The 21516-nt window shown below is 32.9% G+C and overlaps 1 protein-coding gene across 9 annotated transcripts; it reads right to left on the bottom strand.

The window, feature by feature from the left end:
• Window positions 1–393: 393 nt before the first annotated feature.
• On the bottom strand, window positions 394–20678 carry Not1 (CCR4-NOT transcription complex subunit 1). Of its 9 annotated transcripts, XM_068763845.1 has the most exons (17): window positions 20357–20678; window positions 18112–18330; window positions 16137–16320; window positions 13550–16064; window positions 11820–13233; window positions 10719–11043; window positions 10468–10631; window positions 9817–10065; window positions 9237–9542; window positions 8474–8851; window positions 8167–8313; window positions 7542–7676; window positions 5585–6013; window positions 4547–4731; window positions 4095–4358; window positions 3649–3818; window positions 2886–2974 (listed from the first exon to the last, which is right to left on the bottom strand). In XM_068763845.1, exons 1-16 carry the CDS (start codon window positions 20456–20458, stop codon window positions 3710–3712), a joined length of 7125 nt encoding a protein of 2374 aa, XP_068619946.1. In that variant the 5' UTR covers window positions 20459–20678; the 3' UTR covers window positions 2886–2974; window positions 3649–3709. The 9 variants fall into 9 exon arrangements, with proteins under 9 accessions (XP_068619927.1, XP_068619946.1, XP_068619906.1 ...); XM_068763805.1 differs by having other exon boundaries at window positions 10468–11043; XM_068763832.1 differs by having other exon boundaries at window positions 3649–3785; window positions 10468–11043.
• Window positions 20679–21516: the final 838 nt, after the last annotated feature.

The raw sequence follows: 21516 nt of genomic DNA, 5'->3' as shown, positions 1-21516 counted from the left end.
TCGACGAAATGGAAAACTTACCTTCGAATTTACAAAGGGCAGTACGGTATGTACGGTACACAATAAACTACTTAGTCTAAAACCGAGAATAAAACCTTTCTTTAATTTTATGATTTCAAATCTGTTCTACACGAAGGTTTGTGTTTAACTCACTTCACTTGGGCTTACTCTAGACCTGCCAGTGTTGTATTGATCAGAATGAAAATAAAATATTTTCTGGCATTTATTCGTTTGCGCTTACGTTCTTCTGAGATGATGATACGGCGGCTCATTGCTTGATTAACATTTCGGTTGTCTTTTAGTTGTTTCTCTTGCGCAACGGGTCGGCACAAGAAATAAAAGTTCACATTCTTACTAGAATAAAACAATTGTAGGTTTAATAAAACAATCATAGATTATAAAATACGTTTTATTTTATTCCATTCCAAAATTACAATACCTTTTATTTTATTCCATTTCAAAATTACATGTCTAAATAGAAGTTAGCCAAAACATTAGAATCAAAAACATTTTAAATATGAATAAAATGACATCTACAAAAACTTCATGTGCCTTCGACTCTAGGCCTAGCCTTAAGAATTTTTGTTATCTTTGGCGTTAGCCTTAAAAATTTCGACTCACAAATTCATAAATCCCCTATTTTAGACACAAATCAAGGGTCGCGGTACTGTTGTGGACCTTCGAATTAAAAACTTATTCACTAATTATTTCATGAACTATTTGAGTAATATATTAGTAATTAAAAATTAAAAATTAATGCAAATATTTCAAGCAAATTTCATAACTGAATAAACCTGGCATGCTATTCAGAGAATGTCGGATAACACCAAACCTCTTTGCCCTGTCTTTGAGTAACATTATTTGCAGTTTTGCTAAAAAGGACACGACAAAAAGATTTCAAATTCATTGCTAGTGCCAGACATTCCTGAAAATACTTCTAACTAGTAGTACATAGATTTTTCACTTATATGTTTCTACGCACTTATATTACACCTTAATTACATTGCTATCATAAAAATAAGCAGAATGTATTAAATGTATGCTTTTAATTTGCTAATACACATGTTACACACATCTTGTTATTCTGATTAGTAACAAAGTATCAGCAAGCACACATCCTGTCTTCTGAAAAATTTAAAAGCTAACTTGTTTATAAAAACAAGTTTTAACTATCATAACTAGAACTAAGAATAAGATTAAACAAATTAAATTTAATTATTATTTAAAGTTTATTACAAGTCAACAAAATGTAGATTGGTTTAAAGTTTAAATATGTTAATGAAGCAATATCGATTTACTCTGCAATAGCAGATGTATGATTTGCTATAAGAATTATAGCAAATCCATCTTGTTAATTTCATATTATAAATAATTGTGTAATAATTGCCATATAAAACAATAACAAAGTTCAACTGTTAAGGAGTAAATGTATCGGTCTTATTAACACATTTGAACTAAAACCAAACTTGTATTATAATTGAAATTGAATTGAAAATAATTTATTGAAAAAAGCTCAAATTTTATGCAAATATCTTGCAAAATAAGTGAAGTAAAGTAACATTGCATGTCAAATAAAATTGTTCCTTATTATAGAGTACTTTGTACATTTTACACAATTTCATATTTTTGTATATTTTACCCTAAATTTTGTTAAACGGGTTCTTCGTAATTGAAGCATACATGACATTTCTTCGCAAATCGAGAAAAGAGTCCCAGATACTAACTTTTGTCTGCTCTTGACACAATATGTCAACTACGACTCAAACAAATACGACTGCTTTCAAAGAATTTGTCAATTGTTTCTAATCTTTGAGTAACATTAGATGCGGTTCTACTGACAAAGGCGCGACAAAAAGATTTCACACTCATTGCTAGTGTCCAACACTTTCCCGAGAATTTATCTTCTAACCCATAATACATAACTATTTCACTTACATATTTCTATAAACTTATATCTTAATTACATTGCTATCATTAAATCAAACAAAATGTTCTAAAAGTATGCTTTCAATTACTTGCTAATACACATGTTACACATATCTTCTTTTCCTGAGTAGTAACGAAGTATCTACAAGCACATTTCCTGGCAACATAAAATTTACTCTACTTTATTTTACTGCTGTCAACTGAAACTAACTGTGAAACCAAATAATTTTAAAAAAATCATGTAGAAATATCATGTTACATAGATGTTAAATGATTTTAATTACAATTGAATTTTATATTAGTCTAAATTTTAAATGTATTTATATAGTCATAGCTCTACTCTGTAATCTGTAATAACAAAACTTTGTTAAATATAAACAAGTAATTTAATTATAATTGAATGAAAAATACATGAACATGTTAATGTTATATCAAATATTGGAATTGAAAATTAATTAGAATTCATGTATTACTTCATGTCAAAAATATTTCATAATTATAGAGTACTTTGTACATTTTACACCACATATTTTTGTATATTTTATCTTACAGTAAGTTAACCACATCTTTATAATTGAAGCATACAAGACATTTCTTAATCAAGAATAGAGTTCCAGTAACTACAGTACTACTAATATTTCATGTTGGTCTTCCATTAGAAACTGGAATACCTGATGTTACTACTTTTGGCATACAAAATATCTTAACAACTGCATTTTAAGAAATTTTCGTTAGGTGGCAAATACACGAGGTGGCGGATTCACATACGCATCAGTGTCCTTTAATTAAAACGGTGATATAAATAGTAATGATAAGACAACTTACACTATTCAATGTAAATAATTTTTAATTTTGTTTACGATCGACGCGTTCCACACATTTCACATATGCACTTCATTATTAACACTTGTAGGACGCATTTATTTTCTAGTTTTAGTTTACTTTTTGAACAGCTCATTCCATTGTAATACTTGTTTCTGAGGTGGCCTCGTTGCCGTCGACGTCGACGGCTGTCCGCTGTTGGCCTGTGCAGCATTGCTCTGGAATCCTGTATAACATAAAATTAAAACTATATTAAAATGTGTATTTTTGTTTGGGGAGACCTAATCTCTGGAAGGAGGCGGCTTCTTATCCAGCATTGAAAGCTTAATATATCAAAATAGTAAACATGACTATCCCATACGATTCCATCATTTCAGCCAAAGGACGTCAATCGCAGGGCATAAACCTCCTTCACAGATTTCATATTAGACTTGTTGGAACCGGCGTCCATCCAGCGTTTTCCGACGACCTTAATGGGATCATCAGTCCACCTTGCTGGCGGATGTCTCACGCTGCGCTTAATAGTCTGTGGTCTGCACACATTTTGGCCTGACCATTGTCTCCTATACCTTGTCGGTTATTTTGTAAGTTTATGGATCGATCTTATTCCAACTCGCTAGGAAATCCCGAGCATAGCGCTCTCCGTGGCTCGCTGAGCGACCGTGAGCTTGTCAATGAGACCTGAAGTGTAAGAGACAACGTTTCAGTGCCGTGTGACATCCACTATTAACATACATTGATAGACCTTCGTCTTATTGCACTGAGGGATATTTTACAAGAAAATGATAGTTTCACCCCTTTACAAAGCGCTTTAAGCCTTTTGTGGCATTAGGCGCGCACATATGCGTATAATATTTGTTAGTTGATGGGTAGCTAATAATGTCAAAATTGTTGACGTACCGCGTTCAACTAAACTAGTAAAAGCTTGCTGGTGTCTTAAAGACTCCCAGCGGGCGCGCCGCTACTCAGACAGTTCGCGCTCCCCGCCCGCAGCCGCCTTCTCAGCAATGCAAGATCGCGCCACTGATGCGAACAGCCTGTGAAATGCGCTTGTATCTTTTATGGTAGCGCTAAGAGAAAAACTAAATCGATAAATCATAAAAAAATATTAAAAGCTTCATTACCGTTGACCTATAATATTTACCAATAACATACCGAACCAGTGTTAGTAGTTATTATTAGCTTTATTTTATAAAACATGCTCTAATTTTTTTGTTCAGTGATATATTCTGTTTAGGCTACAACAGAAATTAAAATTTTATTATGAAATTTGAAAAGTGTTTGAAGTTTGAAGTGTTGAAGTTCGTCATTGGGTTTTAATTATATATAAAAATTATTTCGCTTACTTTTCAATCTCAGGTGCGCAATGCACAAACGCATGAGACCAGAAGTTGTATACAGGGTTTTTAATCAGCTCAATGAAAGTGATAAGAAGTCCCCACGGATGAGGGCGATTTACGATCAGTCTCTCGAGCAACATCCTGGTAATCTGCTCCTGAATTGCTTCCGTGTTTGCTTCAGCGAACAGATACAATAAGCAGCAACTGAAGTAGTGCGTATGACTGTTCGGGTAACGGAGCTGGTTCGCTATCGCATTAAAGAACAGGTAACTGAAAGACAAGACTCAATTATTATCTTTTTTTTTTTCAAAAAATCTAAAACCTAATAAACTTTAACAAAGAGATTATTAGGTAATTAAATATACTTTCATTAGATATTTCACGTTTCACAATGAATGGATTCAAACCTACGCTTCAAGTTGATTAGTGCAATAACAAGCTAGCTTATCTGTACTCACCGTCCTTCGAAGTCGAAATCAACAGTAAAATTTTGGAAGATATCCATGTGGGCAGAATGTGCGATAGTCGTCATATTTGGGGTCTGCCCTTTGGAACGAATGTACGCAATGGCTTGCGAGCCCACGTAGAGCACCACGGCATTCATCAGCTGACTGTTGTATCTACGACCTGGTTCGTTGACAACCTGCAAGTTCGTAATTAAAATCACATCTAACATGTCCTAATTATTGTCCTACAAATTGGGTGTACCCTTATAAATTTTATTTAGTAAGTACTTATACTTTATTCAGCGATTATATAAAAAAAACAACTTACCTTGCAAGAAAGCTCTCGAGCTTACGTACCTTAATTTTTCAGACAATTAATACTTACTATTATTTACATTTTATTTTCACAACAGCTGAATATCGCTACAATGACGTAAATTTCATTTTTAATCTATTCTCTACCAAAATAATATTATCTAGCCCTCTATGTCAAACATTGAAAGAACATTGAATTGTTAGTAATTATGGATAAATAAATTTCAATTCATCACTTTATTGATAAAATTTGAAATAACTTAATTTTTCATCAATAATTAATAATATTGACTAATGCAACTCTTATAAACGACTATTAAACTGTCAAATACGCCAAGTTCAATACGAACTATATGACACATTTGTTTCCTTTCATTAGTCATCATTCTGCACAAATTTACTTTTTTTTATAAGAACTTTCTACCTTCTTTATTACACCTTAAAAACAATCGAAACAAAATCAATCTTTTTTTTATTATGGAGTAACTAGGGAAAATACAGATTCAATTTATACATAAAGAATTAATGCACATATGTATAACCAAGGAACGTGTTAAACACTGATTTAACACGTTCTTTGGTACTGTAAATACAGATTTAGCGAATAGAATAAGCAGAGCAGAGCTAAATAGTATTAGAAGCCCAAGTGCTTTGACTTACCCCGGGTGCGTAGAGCTAAAATTTTAAGTGTTGTTAATATCACACACGTAATTAGGTTTAGTAAGCTGCACATACCTGCATATTACTTCTCAACTCGGACAGGAATGTAACTGGAGCCCGCGCCAGAAGATACGCGTCCAAGTCCTTCTTGAATTGAGTCGAGGGGATGAGAGTGGCGTAGTTAATAATTGCTCGTGGTGGCAACGCAATTTCCGCGAGGAGGTCTACTTTGAGATTTGGTGTGAAGGGATCCGGGAGTCTCATATTCCGTGGAAATGCAGACAGTATTAAGTTTCGCATTTGAATGCAGTTCGGTGGTATTTCATCGCAAAAACCGTAGTGGTAATCGCAAAGAAATTCTGGGAAGTCGTGAAGTAATACAAGAAGCACTTTAAGAGTACCCTTGTAAAGAGCCATAACAGGTGCCGCCAGTTCTGTGTTTCTTAAAAACGGATCCAGGAATTTGAACAGATCTATGAGCAGCGTTGAATACATTCCCCAGCCCTGGATGAAACAATAGGATAACTTTAAGGCAATGTTTGTGTCAATTTGATCACCAATTGCTGCAAATGTAAATGTTAGTAAAATAATATAACTCTTATTAAAAATATATATATATTACAATATAGCGCAGCAGTGGTTAGTTAAGTTTATAAAATTATTTTTTGTTAACTCAATATCAATATCATTTGAAGTAGAATCAAATTTCATTTACCATTGTTATTTATGAATTGAAAGATTGTAAACTTAAATAACTAAATACCTCTTCGACTGGACCACTCAAACGGGTGCAAATATGTTTTTTGTTAACTGTAATTCAATTTTTATCTTTATAAGAAGTTTGTAAAATTAAATAAAGTGTTAAAATAGTAGTGGAAGGGTAACAGAAATAAGAAATCTAACATGAAATTTTCATCTGGCACATATGTGCTCGATAAACAAAACTCCACCCCTACAAAGCGAGACACACAACTGGCAACATTTCGAAGAAGGTATTAAACCAAGCGTGAGTTTAATGCTCACTGCTACTGCTAGACATTATTGTATAAATCTTAGGGACGAAATTATCACCGCCGCGATGGATAGATAGATCAGTGTCATATCCTGAAAGTGATTTGGGTGAAAATTTAAACATACAGAAGACACCGCCCAATTATATATTTCATAGAATAAAAAAAATAGGAAACATTCCAGAATTTTACATTACCAAATAACTGGACGAATTTAAAGAACAGATGAAAAAAATAATAACGCAATTCATGACTGCACATGGAAATGAACTTCAGCAGCTCAAGTAGCCAAAGACATGTTAATTAAACTGTAATATTGAGGACACCATTGTTAATCACTCTGCGCAAAACGAGGAACTAAGAAAGACACATTTCCGTAAGGATTCATTGAAGATTACACAAAATTATGTACGATAAGATAGAAAAATGTACAAAGAGAAGAAAACATCCCACAGTTAAAAAATTTAAAAAACAACAACAAAAATTCAACTCTCACAGATATGGAATTCGGTGAGCATTCAGCAAAACTAAAGGACAAGATCATTATAGTAAAAATAATGATTATTGTTATAATTTGTGTATAAAAAACTGGATGGTCTCGCTCACCTATGACAAGACGGAAGCTTTATTACAATAAATACAAACACATTGTGCACTAAATCACAACTAAATCGCATAAATAATATATAATCCAATCAATAGTTAAACTGTATAAACCTCAATTTGTTTTAAATTATTGATATCTTTACATGTGTATTTATCTTTTACATATAATCAAAAGTAATGTATTTGTTAGAGAAGAACAATATCTTAATAAGCATAGGCATACCTATTTGCATGCATAGCTTGACCTATGCTTAAAAAAAGGTTCCTGCGCCCAGTAATTGTAAACAAAATTATAAAAGAGTAAATAATATTATTGTTATTGAAGTATAACTGCTTTGTTTTTAATTTAAAATGAATCCTACAAACAAAAATTGAAAAAAAAAAAAGGAATTATAGACCATGAAATTGATAGATACCTTCTGCTGAGGAGTAACAGCAAGGACACGATTGATGAAGGCCCTGTGCGCCACCAACTCCAGCCACGCGTAGCAGAACCCTGGCGCCACACTGGGCCTGATGATCCGGAAGGTGTGACAGAACGCGGTGAGAACCTATGCAAGGAAAAATTATCATTAATACCATTAGCATATTTCTCTAATATTTTTTGACAATAAAAATTAATCTTGTATCACATTTTCATAAGTATAAACTGGTTAACTCAGTTGATATATTTGGCATTTAATATAGAAATTGTACAAGAACGAAATATACAAAATTTTCTCAAGTAAGTACTCAAATAAGAAAACAAAAGTCTCCTAACCATTTCGAGATGTAATATTGTCATAATTCCCTGAATCCATTTTATCGAATATACTAACATAAGCTAATTAATGAAGGGACAATTTTCATTAAACGAGAAAGCCAAAATTTAGGCATAATTTTTATTAACTAACACAATAAGAAGTTGAGAGTAAATAAATGGAAAATGTTATGTAGCTTATTAATAACCTAATTTGCGAAAAAAAGAAAACAGAAGTTCTGTCAGTTTGCAGAGTATTAGCAGATAAAAAGATTATCCATGATGGAACACTAAATAATTACCTGGTAGTTTATAGATTCTAAAACAGGTTCTGCCATATTCATGTCCAGAAACAAGATCAGAAGCAGTCGATGGTACGGCAGTTGTTGAAAGTTGTTTCCGGGTTCGTCGTGATCTTGAAGCAGGCATCCTGCTATTATCCCCAGGATCTAATAAATTTAAATTTTGTATATTAAGTTTTAACTGGATTATTAGAACTGATATATTCTTTAAGAAAATTAAATGATTTTAGAAGAGGAGTAAGTGTACAAGGCACCGTCTATTACCAACACATCTATAAATTGAAACTAAATAAAAAAATAAACATACTTTGTTCAGAAGGTTGAGTTTCGGCGTCGGATTGCCGCCATCCGCAGTATTTTTTATAAGATACGACACAAGTTTTATGAAAGAATCACACATAGTATAGTATTTTTCTCTCTTAGGAGGGACTGGGGAAGGATTGAGCCTTTCTTCATTAAGCTGTTGATATAGATTTTCGATACACATCTGTGTTGCGATACGGAAGAACCTCGTTATCATGTCGTCAGATTTCAAAATACCGTTCGTGTTCATTCGGTGAACATATATATTGAAGTTTTGTCCAGTCTCAATTTCCGTGAGTGGCTTAAGAAGAACGTTCCTCCATTCACGGAGGAGGTTCTCGGTTTTTTCTTGAAGGCCGGGAGGGTCATCATACTCGCGAGCCTGAAAGAATAGTAATTATTGTTAATTAAAACATGTAAATAAATGAATGAAATGATAAAATGGTTTGAAGTGGATCTTAATTAATTAAGCTACATTGATAATAAAAATGGAGATATAAAGGATGCTTGAGTAGCACCTTATCAGATTTGGGGACTCAGTTATATACCCGATTTGTAAATTCTATGCTTATTTTAGTATAAACTTAAAACGTCGTGAAAGCAAAAAGGTTAGTATAATTTAATTTTGAATGACAAACTACAATAAATTATAATGGTGGACGAAAAAAGTGGAATAATCCATTCTATAAAAATTAAAAAAAAATACTTTTAAATAAACGGAAGTTCTTTTCAGCATAACAAAATACTTCACATGTGTCTTGACTTACTCTAACTTGCGACATGCCAGCATGTATGTGGGCTGTTGGTCCCAATGGCATTCTTTCCCCAAGGTAAGCACTTGGATCTTGGTTTATCCGCAATGTTTCAATTAGAGTAGCGAGACCTTCAGGAGGTGGCTGTCGCGAATGCGACATAATACGGATCAGAGTTTCTGTTGTGTGATATAAATCAGATTCATTTACAAAAATATTGTTTCTGTCGTCGACAAGATATAATTGAACGAGCTGCATGGCAAAAGCTACAGCGACATAATTATTACCATTGTCCATCAAATGCGCTAGAGCCAAATCGTACTGAAAAGAAAACAATTGTTTAAAAATTGTGTTCAATTATTACTAGGTTAGTTGCGGTTAATATTTTTGTCACACTTATCGAAATTCAATACAAGAATTAAATTAATATAATAAAATAATCTATTTTTATTTTCTTAATCATTTTCTAATAATAATTGTTTTTTTTTAATATAACATTGCATAATTGAGTAAATATGGTTATTATAAACACTACACTTTAACACATTATTTAAATGCTGGGTACAAACAATAAAATAAGTAGCATTGTGCTCACTTGTGGCATATTAATAAGATGGTTCCTAATTAGGCAATCAACTGCTTCAATGTTGTATCTGAGTTCATCTCTGCAATCAGTCAGGCAGCATGTTATTTGTTTTGTTGTCCAGACATGGCCATAAACTCTTGCATCCTCTAAGAGCTTCAGAACTCGAAGATGAATATCTCTGTATCTGGTCATCATATCAATATTCTCTAGACTGGCTCCTGGTTGAACGATGTGGCCATCGAGAAGTCCCTCTACCGCCTGGGGAAAAAAACGCATTACACATGTAACTAAACAAATATTGAATACATGAAGCTTTTTTAAGCTTATTAGAATTATCTCTTTAATAAGGTTTTCAGTTTTGATATTTAGATCATTTTTATTTCTAAGTTCATAGATTTTATTAGAATCACTTATAACTACTGAGATTAGATCATTGTCGAAGCCAGTGCTTTAGAGATAAAATCTTAAAACTTTCCATCTTATAGGTAAACTAACTGTCAACAGTTTGAATCTAATGTACATACAATAATTACAATTAAAATAATATAATTTATATTATTTTTACATTAATATCGCAACATCATGCTGTGATACCCCACAATATTTTAGAAAGCATTATTTTTTTTATGATCTAAATTGAATAAAGAAAGTAATACATACCCTTTGCAATAAGGTGCAGCCAGAAACAATATCACGATTTCTTCTCGCAATTACTAGGCACTCGAGAAGTGTATGCATATTAGTAGCTTGAACTGCGAACGACTGCACAGACAATGCGTTGGACAAGAATACCTCGGCAGCTGAGATGAGAGCTCCCATTTCATCTGTGCCATAAATTTGAGTAGTGTTCATAACTTGGCTGAAAGTCAGTTGAGGAATCTGCTCCTGTGAAGGCTTTGGAACAAACATACCAGCATCTCGCACTGGCAAGAATCCAGGGATATTACAAGCGAATTCTTCATACACAGATAATTGCATATCTGTAGCCCCTCCCATTCTCAGCCTCACTCTTTCGGGTAAATTCTCAGTTTGATAGGTCAGGACAATGTTGTCATAGTAACGTCGGTTTTCAAGCCTTGTTTGCTTTCTTATCTCATAATCACCCATTAGTCTTTTATCGAGTTCAGGTAAAGCCTTTTCAACGGCAGTTTTCTGAATGAAAGCACAGGCAAGCTCCATATTCTCTGTAGCCAAAACAGCTGCAGCACTTTCAACAATATCCTTCTGGAACACAATCTGTCAAATGAATCATTGGTTCCTACCAGAAATAACCTCACAAATATTACCTCAAATGTTAGTTGCTGTAACAAGGAATTATGAAGCAGTGTAGAATTAATAGTCATCAACACACAATATGCATATAGGTGAAATTGATGTATTTTTAAAATTACATTACATAAATGCGTGACATAATAATATGTTTGATTAAATTGTTTACTATATATAATGATATCAATGTAACATTTGTTAGAATAAATGTTATTAAAAAATACATAACAAGTAATTTTTTTGTTATAACAAAATTTGTTTTTAAGGAAAACTTTCCTTTTATTTTGTGTTATTCAGCAAGGTCCACAATTATTTTCTTTAAATTTATGATCAATTTAACACATGTAGAGTGCAGTAAATTAATTGAAAATGTTACAGAAATTATAATTGAATAAGTAATAAAAAATTAAGAACCATATATTAACAAGATCATTCTTGTTTTATACTGGTTGATAAAATAACTGCTTTTACAAAATACAGAAATATTTTTCTTTTGTTCGGTTAAATATGTTGAAATCAAAAATATGATAAGTACTATACTACTAATAATCCTTTGGACTTGTTTAACATTCTATAAATCATGAAGCAGTTTTCATTCTGAAAGGTAACAAAGGTTAAAACAGTCCCAATTAACAGTCAAAGTATTAAATTTATGTATGCATAATAATACATATTTGTCAAATATTAGTAGGGAGAAGGCAGGTATGTTATTTATTATGTGTAGTAATAAAATTATTAATTACCTGTTGTGGTGTTGTGGGCATCAAAGCAGTAATAAAAGCAGCCTTCAGATTCGTGCTGATGGTGCTAATTATCTGCTCCCGGCAGGTAATCATTGCCATGCCGGCGGTCAGGTTGCGCATCATGTGGTGAGCACATGTACGCATACGGACTTCGTCAGGATCTAAAGCGAAATCTTTTCGGATAATCTGTTCACAAGTTGTTAAGGCATATTTGATTGATCTATCAACAACTGGATGAATCCACTCCTGAATAGATCGTTCAATTGCTGGTTTAACAAATTGCTTTAAATGTGGATAATTCTGGAATAAAATAATATGCGGGTTGAAGCAAATCTTCTGCCCAAAGGCTGATGTTGATGAAACGTTTACATCCAGGTAATTGAATCTAGGTTCTGGAATACCAAGCACGCCCATTAGTGCTGGATCGGGGACTAAACCGCCAGGGGCCGTAGGAGCCATTACAGCCATATCCTCGGCAGAAATCATTGGCGGTTGGGGTGGCATCATTTGCATTTGCGGCGCAGGAACAATAGGCTGATTTACGGGAATCACGTTTGGGGCTTCCTTATTTATTTTTGGTTGAGACAGTTGGAATTCGATAAGCCTATGCTTTTCTGGATCCTTCAAATATAAAGTTGGTTTCAGTACGGCTAATTCTAAGCTGAGGTTTTTACAAAGCACTTCTATTTCAAACTTCAAATTTAACTTCAAATCTGGTTCTTGATGAAGTTCAGCCAATACGTTCATCAGTGCCATAGTCCAAGGATTCGGCGGTTTAAAAGCAACACTTTTAGCACACGATTCCAGAACCTTAGCTACGAACGGTACAACGTACAAAAGTTCTTGCTGGCCTTTGTGATATGCTTCAAGTAAAAGTGCTTTAAGATCAATATCTACATGAAGGATTGGTTGACTCCGTGCTAACGTTAGCATGCCTAACCAATGACCAAGGTTTTTTAGAAGCGATCGGTCAGAAAAGTTAGCTATGCCTTTGTCAGAACGCAACAACACTTTAATATTCCTGTAAGTCTCTTTAGTCACCATTTTGTAGACTTCCCGTACTTTGAGAACATCAAGAAAGTTAGAGTACAGGGCATGGAAATTAAGTTCGATAGATGCCCTTTTCATTACAAGATATTGCGAAAGCCATGGGTAATATTCATCTGTAATTATTTCTTTAAGTTCTTCACACTTAGTTTGAAGATTAAGCTGGCTTAAATTATTAAAGATGAATGCAGTTTTATCTTGTATTGCTTCTGGAGGCGCATTAAGTTTCTCTTCTCTGTCAGTGGCTGTTAACAATGTATCGATGTTTGTTGCATTGGCTATAGAGGGTCGGCTACCTATGCCGCCAGCCACGCAATTTGCAACTTTAGAAATGACGGAAATGGGATTTGGTGCGCCAACTACGTTCCTGTAAATTACATCAGCTTTTTAAAAAGAGCACTCTTATTTGTACCACTCAAAAATCACATTGAAATAAATAAATATAGTAAAAAAAATTCATTAAGTGATGCGTTCCTTAGAGTAATCAGGAACCACGTAAGTTCTGATAAAGAGAATATGCTTATACTATGTAGAATATGCGTATACTTGCCACAAATATTTAGTGATGACTAAACTAGATAATTATTAAAAAAGAATGAGAAATTTTTCAACACTTCAGATAATTTTCTGGACATTATAATTATTAAATGACACAAAAATATAATTACAAAAGATATAATTACCTGTATGGTGCCGAAATTGTTACAACAGTGTTTTGAGTCAATATAGCGGCTAAGCTAGACGGTAGAACAGCACCCTGCGGTTTTGTAGGCGGCTCTTGACTCTGAAGTCCGTATTCAATATACTCAATCAAGTGAGGGGGGAATTCACCAAAATGTGGAATGGCACGCACATGTTCACAATATTTATGATAGTCCTTCAAGCGTGATTTAAACCTATCAAGTGCAGCTATGCCAAAGTAGTACATCTTAGAGCCCTCTGTTTTTCGAAGAGCGTCCAGAACAAACCGCAAAGCCAAGCCCAATGAAACGTAACTGGGAACCAGACCCTTTTCAATAATACCACCAAATAACTGCGCCGTTATATGCAGTTCTTTATCCGGGTATTGAGGAAAAAATTTGTATTCTTCAAACAGGTTTCTTAGCATGCAGGAGAATACCTCACGTTCTCTTTTATTTGGAGAATCTTGGAATTTCTTTAACATTTCTAAGACCTCATCTATAGACAAAGTAGGATGTGGCGGATGGTTATAAATTCTCTGGAAGTAGCTATTTGCCTCATCTTCGATTTCCTTCGAAACATTGTGCATTATTTCCGGGAAATGTATAGGCTCTGATAGTCGTTGTTTGTCCATTGGCGGAACATGTGCCATACGCGTTAAAGTTCCCATATTGGCAACATTGGCATTATGTGGTATTGACATCATAGGAAATGGGCTATTAGGTCCTGGCGGTCCCATTAAACGCGACGGCGAACCGGGAGCAGGTATTAAAGGTCCTAAAGTTCCAGGCATGGCAAAAGCAGTGTTTGGTGGTGCTCCTAAGGTCATGTTAGCGACATTTGCAGTAAGATTGGTAATTGGATCAACATGCGGAGTAAAAAGCTGCCCTCCTAAAGCTGCAGGGTTGTACGTTGGATCGATAACTCTTGTATGAGGTCGGGCAATGCCCGTGATACTCTGTCTTGTTTTACTTAATATCAATGTCTGGCAATTTGCTATCACGCTGTAGATTGCTTCTTGCAATTCTGGAAGTACATTTGGTATGCATAATTGCAAACAAGTGAGCATTGTAGCAATTGTCTCAGGCGGCAATTGTGCCGCTTTTGGTAACTGTTCTTCAGGTGGCTTGCCTATGACCTGGGGACATCTTCTCTGCAAGAATTTAACCATAGCAGACACAAAAGTTTCGCCGTGGTCTCTTATCTTGTCAGTCAACCATTTGTCTAGCTTAAGATATTCTCTTCTCGATGCTAGACACGCCAAGTCAATTACAAAGGGAAAAGATTGAACATTTAAAAGCAAAGACAGAGCTTTCAGATCTTGAGCTACATCTAAAATTCTGGAAAGTTTGGACTGGTCGCTATCACCTCGTATATACCACTCAGCCATAGCATGCATAACAATTGGTTTGATGTTAAGATTCTGTGAATGCCAGGCATGTTGCAAAATAATACCAGAATTGGGATGATTTCCTAAAAATATTGGTATTAACATGGAAAGCAATTCTTGTCGAATCACCGTAATTGGTGGACTTATTTGTAACAAAGCAAGCATCAAAATATCAGGACAGTGTTGTACCGGAAATTTGAACAATTCATGAACCTGCATATAGAACCCACGTTCTGAAACATATAGCAGTAATTCAACTAGATAGAGACAACGCCAAGTCGCTATTTCTTTATTATCTGTTTCTGGCGGAGATTTGAGTATATCTATTGAAACAGGATGGAAAGGGTAATCCGCAATGCTAAAGACATCAGGGTATTTAAGAATATTAGAGATCAAACTCATCTGTCCATCCAAATTAGTCCACCTGCGGCAGAGATACTCCACTGGAAATATATTAGCGGGATAGCCTGCACTTTGTAAACCCAAGCGTAGAATAGTAAACAATAAGCTTAATCCTTGTCTGTCTGGAATTATAAATTCTGGATGATCTAGTTGAAGTATGACTTCTTTCCAATTCAAATTAGAGGCAAGCTCTTTGAGTGTCTGCACAAAGACCTCTGCATTCCAGGATTCGCCATGTCCATGTGTAGTCTCTTTTTTAGTTTCATGATTAACCCAGAAATTCCCGGGAGTCTGTATAGGGGGTCCATCTGGCAATGTGGTATGGTAGCGCACCATCATTGAAATAATTCTTGCCACATCTACAGCTGTGGGTTCCCGCGCTCCAAAATTCAACATATTGTTTTTACAGTCCTCTACAGAAGATGTGAAGTTATAACCTATATCTCGAATGATTTCCACAAGTTGATTACCCATCATAGCGACGGCCATATCGTCAGCAGTGCTCATTTCCTCCAAAGGAGTCTGTGTATCGTCAGGATATAGCAACGGAGCTAGAATTATTGGCACAACTTCACGAGGGAAATCGACACGTAAACGTTTCAAAAATAAGAATTTTGTCACAGGTGCAAGACGAAAATTTTCATACGCAAGACTTATTAAAAGAGTTTGCAAAACTTCAGGACTGCATTCCTGAAGGCCTGCACGCTCCACTTGATGTCCACGTTCTGTGAATATAAAACATATATGTTATATAAGAAGAGTCACCCAATGAAAGTTTTCAGGATACTTAAACCTACCTGCGTCTAAATAACACTGGACAAGATCCAAAAATCTTTTTTTCAAATGTTGTTTGGCTACAGATACAATCTCAGGCTTAGAAGAATATCGCCGCAAAACTAACGAAAATGTAACATCTTCAGCTGTTGTTAATTTTAACAATCTTGAAAGGCGATTGAGTAATGTGTTAGAGGGTTTCAAAACCTGGAAAGAAAAACAACAAGAAGTTTCTTATTATTATATTTGCACTATGCCGTAATTGCATAGAGTTGCATGCAGAAGGAAGAAATATTTCACAATGGTTGTTTACTATACCAATTTATAATTGCATAACCTTCCATGCATATGTCGATGCAACTATGGCCTAAATATGGGACAATCATAGCAGCATATGAGTATTTAATAATGATAGTCTTCCATGTACATCACATTGTGCTAGTAGTTTCATGCACTATATGTACATGAGAACAACATTAAACAAAAATGACCATTTTAAATTTATGGATATCTTCATATGTTCAACACTGTGGTGTATAAGCATTAAATCAGTAAAATGACATTACAAATGAAAATATATTGATGGATAAAAACTAGTACCTACATATTATTATGGTGTCTGATGATTCTATGAAAATCTCCATGGCCTCCTTGGCCAGCTGCAGTCAACAAAATATCTCACAAAATATCAAATAACCATGAAATAATCATCACCAAAATTACTTGTTATATGAAGTCAAACATTTGCAAACAAGACTTCAAAATAGCCATGACATTAAAACAATGTAATGGTTAAAGTTCATAAGGCAATCAATAAAGGGAAAAAAGTTTTTTTTAAAGTATCTTTTTAATAAGTTAATAGTAGAGCGCTGAAAGATTTCTTGAAGAAAGAGGTATTTTAAATGGATTTATGTAGTAATCATATTTTTCAACGATCACAACAGGTAAAACATTTAATACTTAAAAAATAATTAATGGTCATAACACTTCTATTTTAAGAAACAGTGACATTGCCATCATGCAGGGCTGACAACAATGGTATGGGATTGCAAGGTGCTAACATTAAATTTCAAAAAATTAAAAAAGAAACATGAGCACATAACCTAAAAGTATTTCATATACTAACAAACATTACTTGGCTACTGAAGATTTTACTAGAATTAATGTAATAATTAAACAGTTTTTTTTTTACTAAAACCTAAGTTTTAAAAATAATGATCTTGATTTAATGCTGATGAATAATGATTTGCGGTACTAGTAGTACTATTCCACACATTCCATATATCCACAACTCACATCGGACCACTTATTTTGTTAGAAGTGAGATTTTATAATTATATTTTATAATATGTCAATGATCTTTATTACAGACCTGTACACAATTGTTATGTGTACTTTTTTATTAGCCAGATGCAAATGTCACCTCTTGTCAACCACTTAGTAGGGTGTAGTTGTCAAGCTACTTGATTGGAGTTGATAACCATTTATAATACTTCACAGTTATACTTTTTGTAAAAAATTGTTTGGTTTGGAAGCATAGATATATAATTATAACCTAAAGTAAACTAAATGAAAGTGAATAATGAAAAAAAGAGACTGCACTTTTTCAGTTCTAAATCCCAAATTTTATTAAAAAAAGTTAGAGCTTAAGAAAAATGTAAAATGTTTTTATGTTTATAAATTATGTTTGTGTTAAATCAATATATTTGTGATGGTTGCAGTTATAGATGATAAAAAATGTATTTAATGGTTATTTTGTATCACAGTTGTGGTGTTGTTATACTTACTACACATCACCAAAAAATCTGAAACTTTTTTTTTGAATCATCAGTCACTATAATATGCAATTTATTTTCCAGTAAGTTTAAAATGGTTTCAATGGATAAAGTGGTGAAATTTATCAAACAGTGTTTATATTCAAGTGTGAGATAACCACAGTTTTCTTTTTCCTTTCATAATAGTATGTAAACATATCTTAAAGGTTAAAATATTGTTTACCTTTTGCACTGAACGATTAGGAAGGTCAACAGCTCGACACACAACAGTTGACTTGGCCGGATGGTTAAGAAGAGATGTGAGATACTGTGCAAGCAATGATGCATGAACACTATTAACTGATGAACTTGCACGATCTGAATCCCAAGACGTTTTTGCTGCTTCAGTGAGCAAACATCTCAGCAATTGATTTTCAGCTTCCAATCCATAATTACCAACAATCTGTTAAATGAATAATAATTCAATTACATTTCTTACACATTACATTTGCCCGCATTAATAGATCCCTCATTCTTTTAAGACCCCTCTAAACAATAACAAATACATATTTACAATTATTGCAAAAAGCTTACAAATTTTTTAAAACCTTATAAAAATACACAAAAACATATTGAACTGATTTTCTCATTATTAAAACTTTTAATAACAATCCAATTAGTGTTATTCAATTATTTAAAAGGTTATTCTCATGTGAAAATTGCATTTACTAACTAGTAACTAAGATGCCGTTAAGTACAGCTTTCTAATCAGAGAACATATAAAGGCATTTGAAAACTTTGATAAGGTTGAAATAAATTTAGTTTATGTTGACAATAACTGTTCTATTACATATCTAAATTATAGCAGAGAATTTGGTTACAAATATTAAAATTATTTAAAACTTTTTAACTTTTGTACATATATAGCTGTAATACATATCGCTGTAGAAAAAAAATTATGACTAAAGTAAATACTTATTGCATAAGACAGTAATACTAAACAGCTGTGTTGTAATGGCATTCTGTTAAAGTAAAGTTATTTAATGGATAAGCTGACCCATATGTGTGACAATTACTTTTCAGAAAATCAAGGATTTTACTTTATAACTTATTGTTAATAAAAGTATTAAATAACCAGTTAACTACATTATTTAGCTGGTTTAACTTTAGTTTAGGATCATTCAATTTATGTATTTTTGAAGGTACATTGCCATCACAATAAAGTGATAATGCTTTGCACATTACAACTCAGTGTTACAGTATTTAATGCACAAAAAGAGTAAATTTTAAATGCAACATCTGCAAAGCCATGATAATAAAGTCTGACAATTCGCTATGCCTGCTCAAATGCTTTAAGTGCAACATGTTTAAGGAATTCTTCAAGGTAATAAACAAATAAGGCACATATTTTGGCAAACAACCATTATCATAATGTTAACATTAATTGTTTACATACTTTTGATAAGCATTATTGTTTTCCTATTTAGGACTACTTTGGTGACAGATTTAATAAATAGACAAGAAAAAAGGCAGATTTAAACTTTGGAATTTGTCAATTTAGAGAACAAGTCATTCAAATGTTTTGTGAGTTTACACCCTTTTTATTCTACTGACATAACATACTAAACTCAATAATTATGAAATTCTAAAATAAACCTACAAAATAGTCATGACAAACACTCCATTTATTGTCATAGTCAATATTTAACATGAAATTGCATGTAAAGAATTTATTTACAGTTTTGACAATAATAACATACATGCTTAAATCTGTCATGCAATGTTAATATAAACATACTAGTAAGGTAAGTTAAGTTTAATTGAGTAATAAAACTAATCAATAAATTAAGCCAATGGTTTTAAAGGTTTCTTGAAGATTTTTTTAATAAGGCATAAGAAACTGTACTATTTTATTGTATCACTTTTTTGATATTGAATAAAATATAATATGTACAAGCAAAGCATTGGACATACAACAACAAAGTAGGTATAGGACCTTTTTGAAGTCATAGAATTATGCTGCACTACCAAACAATCTTAGGAAATCTACGGAGGGGGCTTATGTACGGTAGTGACCATCCTACACCTGACATGATAATAATGAACCTTATCTAACATTAAGTAAAAACTTATGGAACCGTCAGCTAGAAATGTAAAATAGAGGCTGCGTTAAAGACGCTATGTACCAAAATTCGATAAATACTTAAACATTTAAGCTATAAATACAATTATTAAAAAAAATACGATTATCGTAAAAAATTACCAACTGTACAAATACGCCACATCATGCTCCTGAACTTTCTTATAGCATATTTAAAACATTTTATAAATTATAATAACTTGGTTCAGTCCAATATCAAAGCAATAAATATTTAAAGTATAATCAATACATTTTAATCATAATCCAGGCGTGTAGCTGAATCGCAAATATAGATCACAACATGGCGACAGTCGAAAACAAAGAAAAGGGAAAATTTATGAAATCTCACCTGTGACAATTCTTGACTCGTTTGCTTGAAGTTCTTTTTGTTTAAATTAATAACAAGATAATAGATTTGCGATAAGCTAAACGTTAAAGAGTCCAGGTTCATAGTTCCATGAAAGCGAAACCGAAAGCTTCAAAGTTTGAAGCTTTCTCGATTTTGGCTGGATTAATACGGAAAATGTACGTACTTTAAAAGTTTTTTTGCGAAATAACATTAAGCCTATGGTCAACATCACCGACAATATGTTTCACTTAATAAAAATCACATATAATAGTAATATTTCATTTTAAAATCATTATGAGGGAAATTGAGAATCAAGGCCCGCGATGACGAACGCAATCATAGACACGTTTTATTTTTAGCGATGTAACCTAAAAACTTTTCGTATAATCTGTAACTATTCAAAGAAAATAATAAAAATTTCTAACAAGAAAAAGATGTTGGATATCAATAGACAAAATTAAATATTAACTAGAACATAAACTTATAAACACTTTTAAACTAAAAGCATCCCTGAAAAAAATATTAATAATATCAATGTTATTGGTAATATATTTATAGTAAACAATACAGTTATAATTATTTAATTGATCAAAGAAGTTGAAAAAGTACAATATTAATAATAAATACACACACTATGTTTTTTTTTTTAAATAGGAGAAATTTATGTAAACATTCCTCAGTTGTTTCGAACAGAATATTGACCGATACGAGTAAATATATATATATATCTCATGCAAAGTCCTTTTTATAATACTTTGAAAAATGATTAATCAAAAATACCCATATCGCTTAAATAAATACTTTGTCTTTTATTTGCCATAGATATGGGTCAAGACTTTTCAAAATGCAAAAATTTGTCGGAAAGTGATTCGATATCAAAAAAAAAACGCAATATAAGATGATATTTCATTGTTGACCAGTGGATCTATAGAACGACCAGGATTAGATGCACAATTTTCAAATTCAGTGACTGTTGCACCCGCTTTTGTAAAAGGCTTTAGTCGTTAATGCAACACGAATATTTTTAACAATACCAACACGGCACTTAGTTTAAAAGTATCGATAAAAATAAAATATTTGGTATCGGGAGTACCAAATAAGTATTTGTATTTACATATTATTATACGTAATGTATTATCATATTTTATAGTAATAATTAT

Source organism: Battus philenor, unplaced genomic scaffold, assembly GCF_028537555.1.
Source record: "Battus philenor isolate CCGP_79_NKW_IND1 unplaced genomic scaffold, ilBatPhil1.0.hap1 SCAF_1, whole genome shotgun sequence".
Classification (NCBI taxonomy): domain Eukaryota; kingdom Metazoa; phylum Arthropoda; class Insecta; order Lepidoptera; family Papilionidae; genus Battus; species Battus philenor.
The sequence above is the reverse complement of the archived record's forward strand: the minus strand, read 5'-3'. Positions and strand labels throughout refer to the sequence as shown.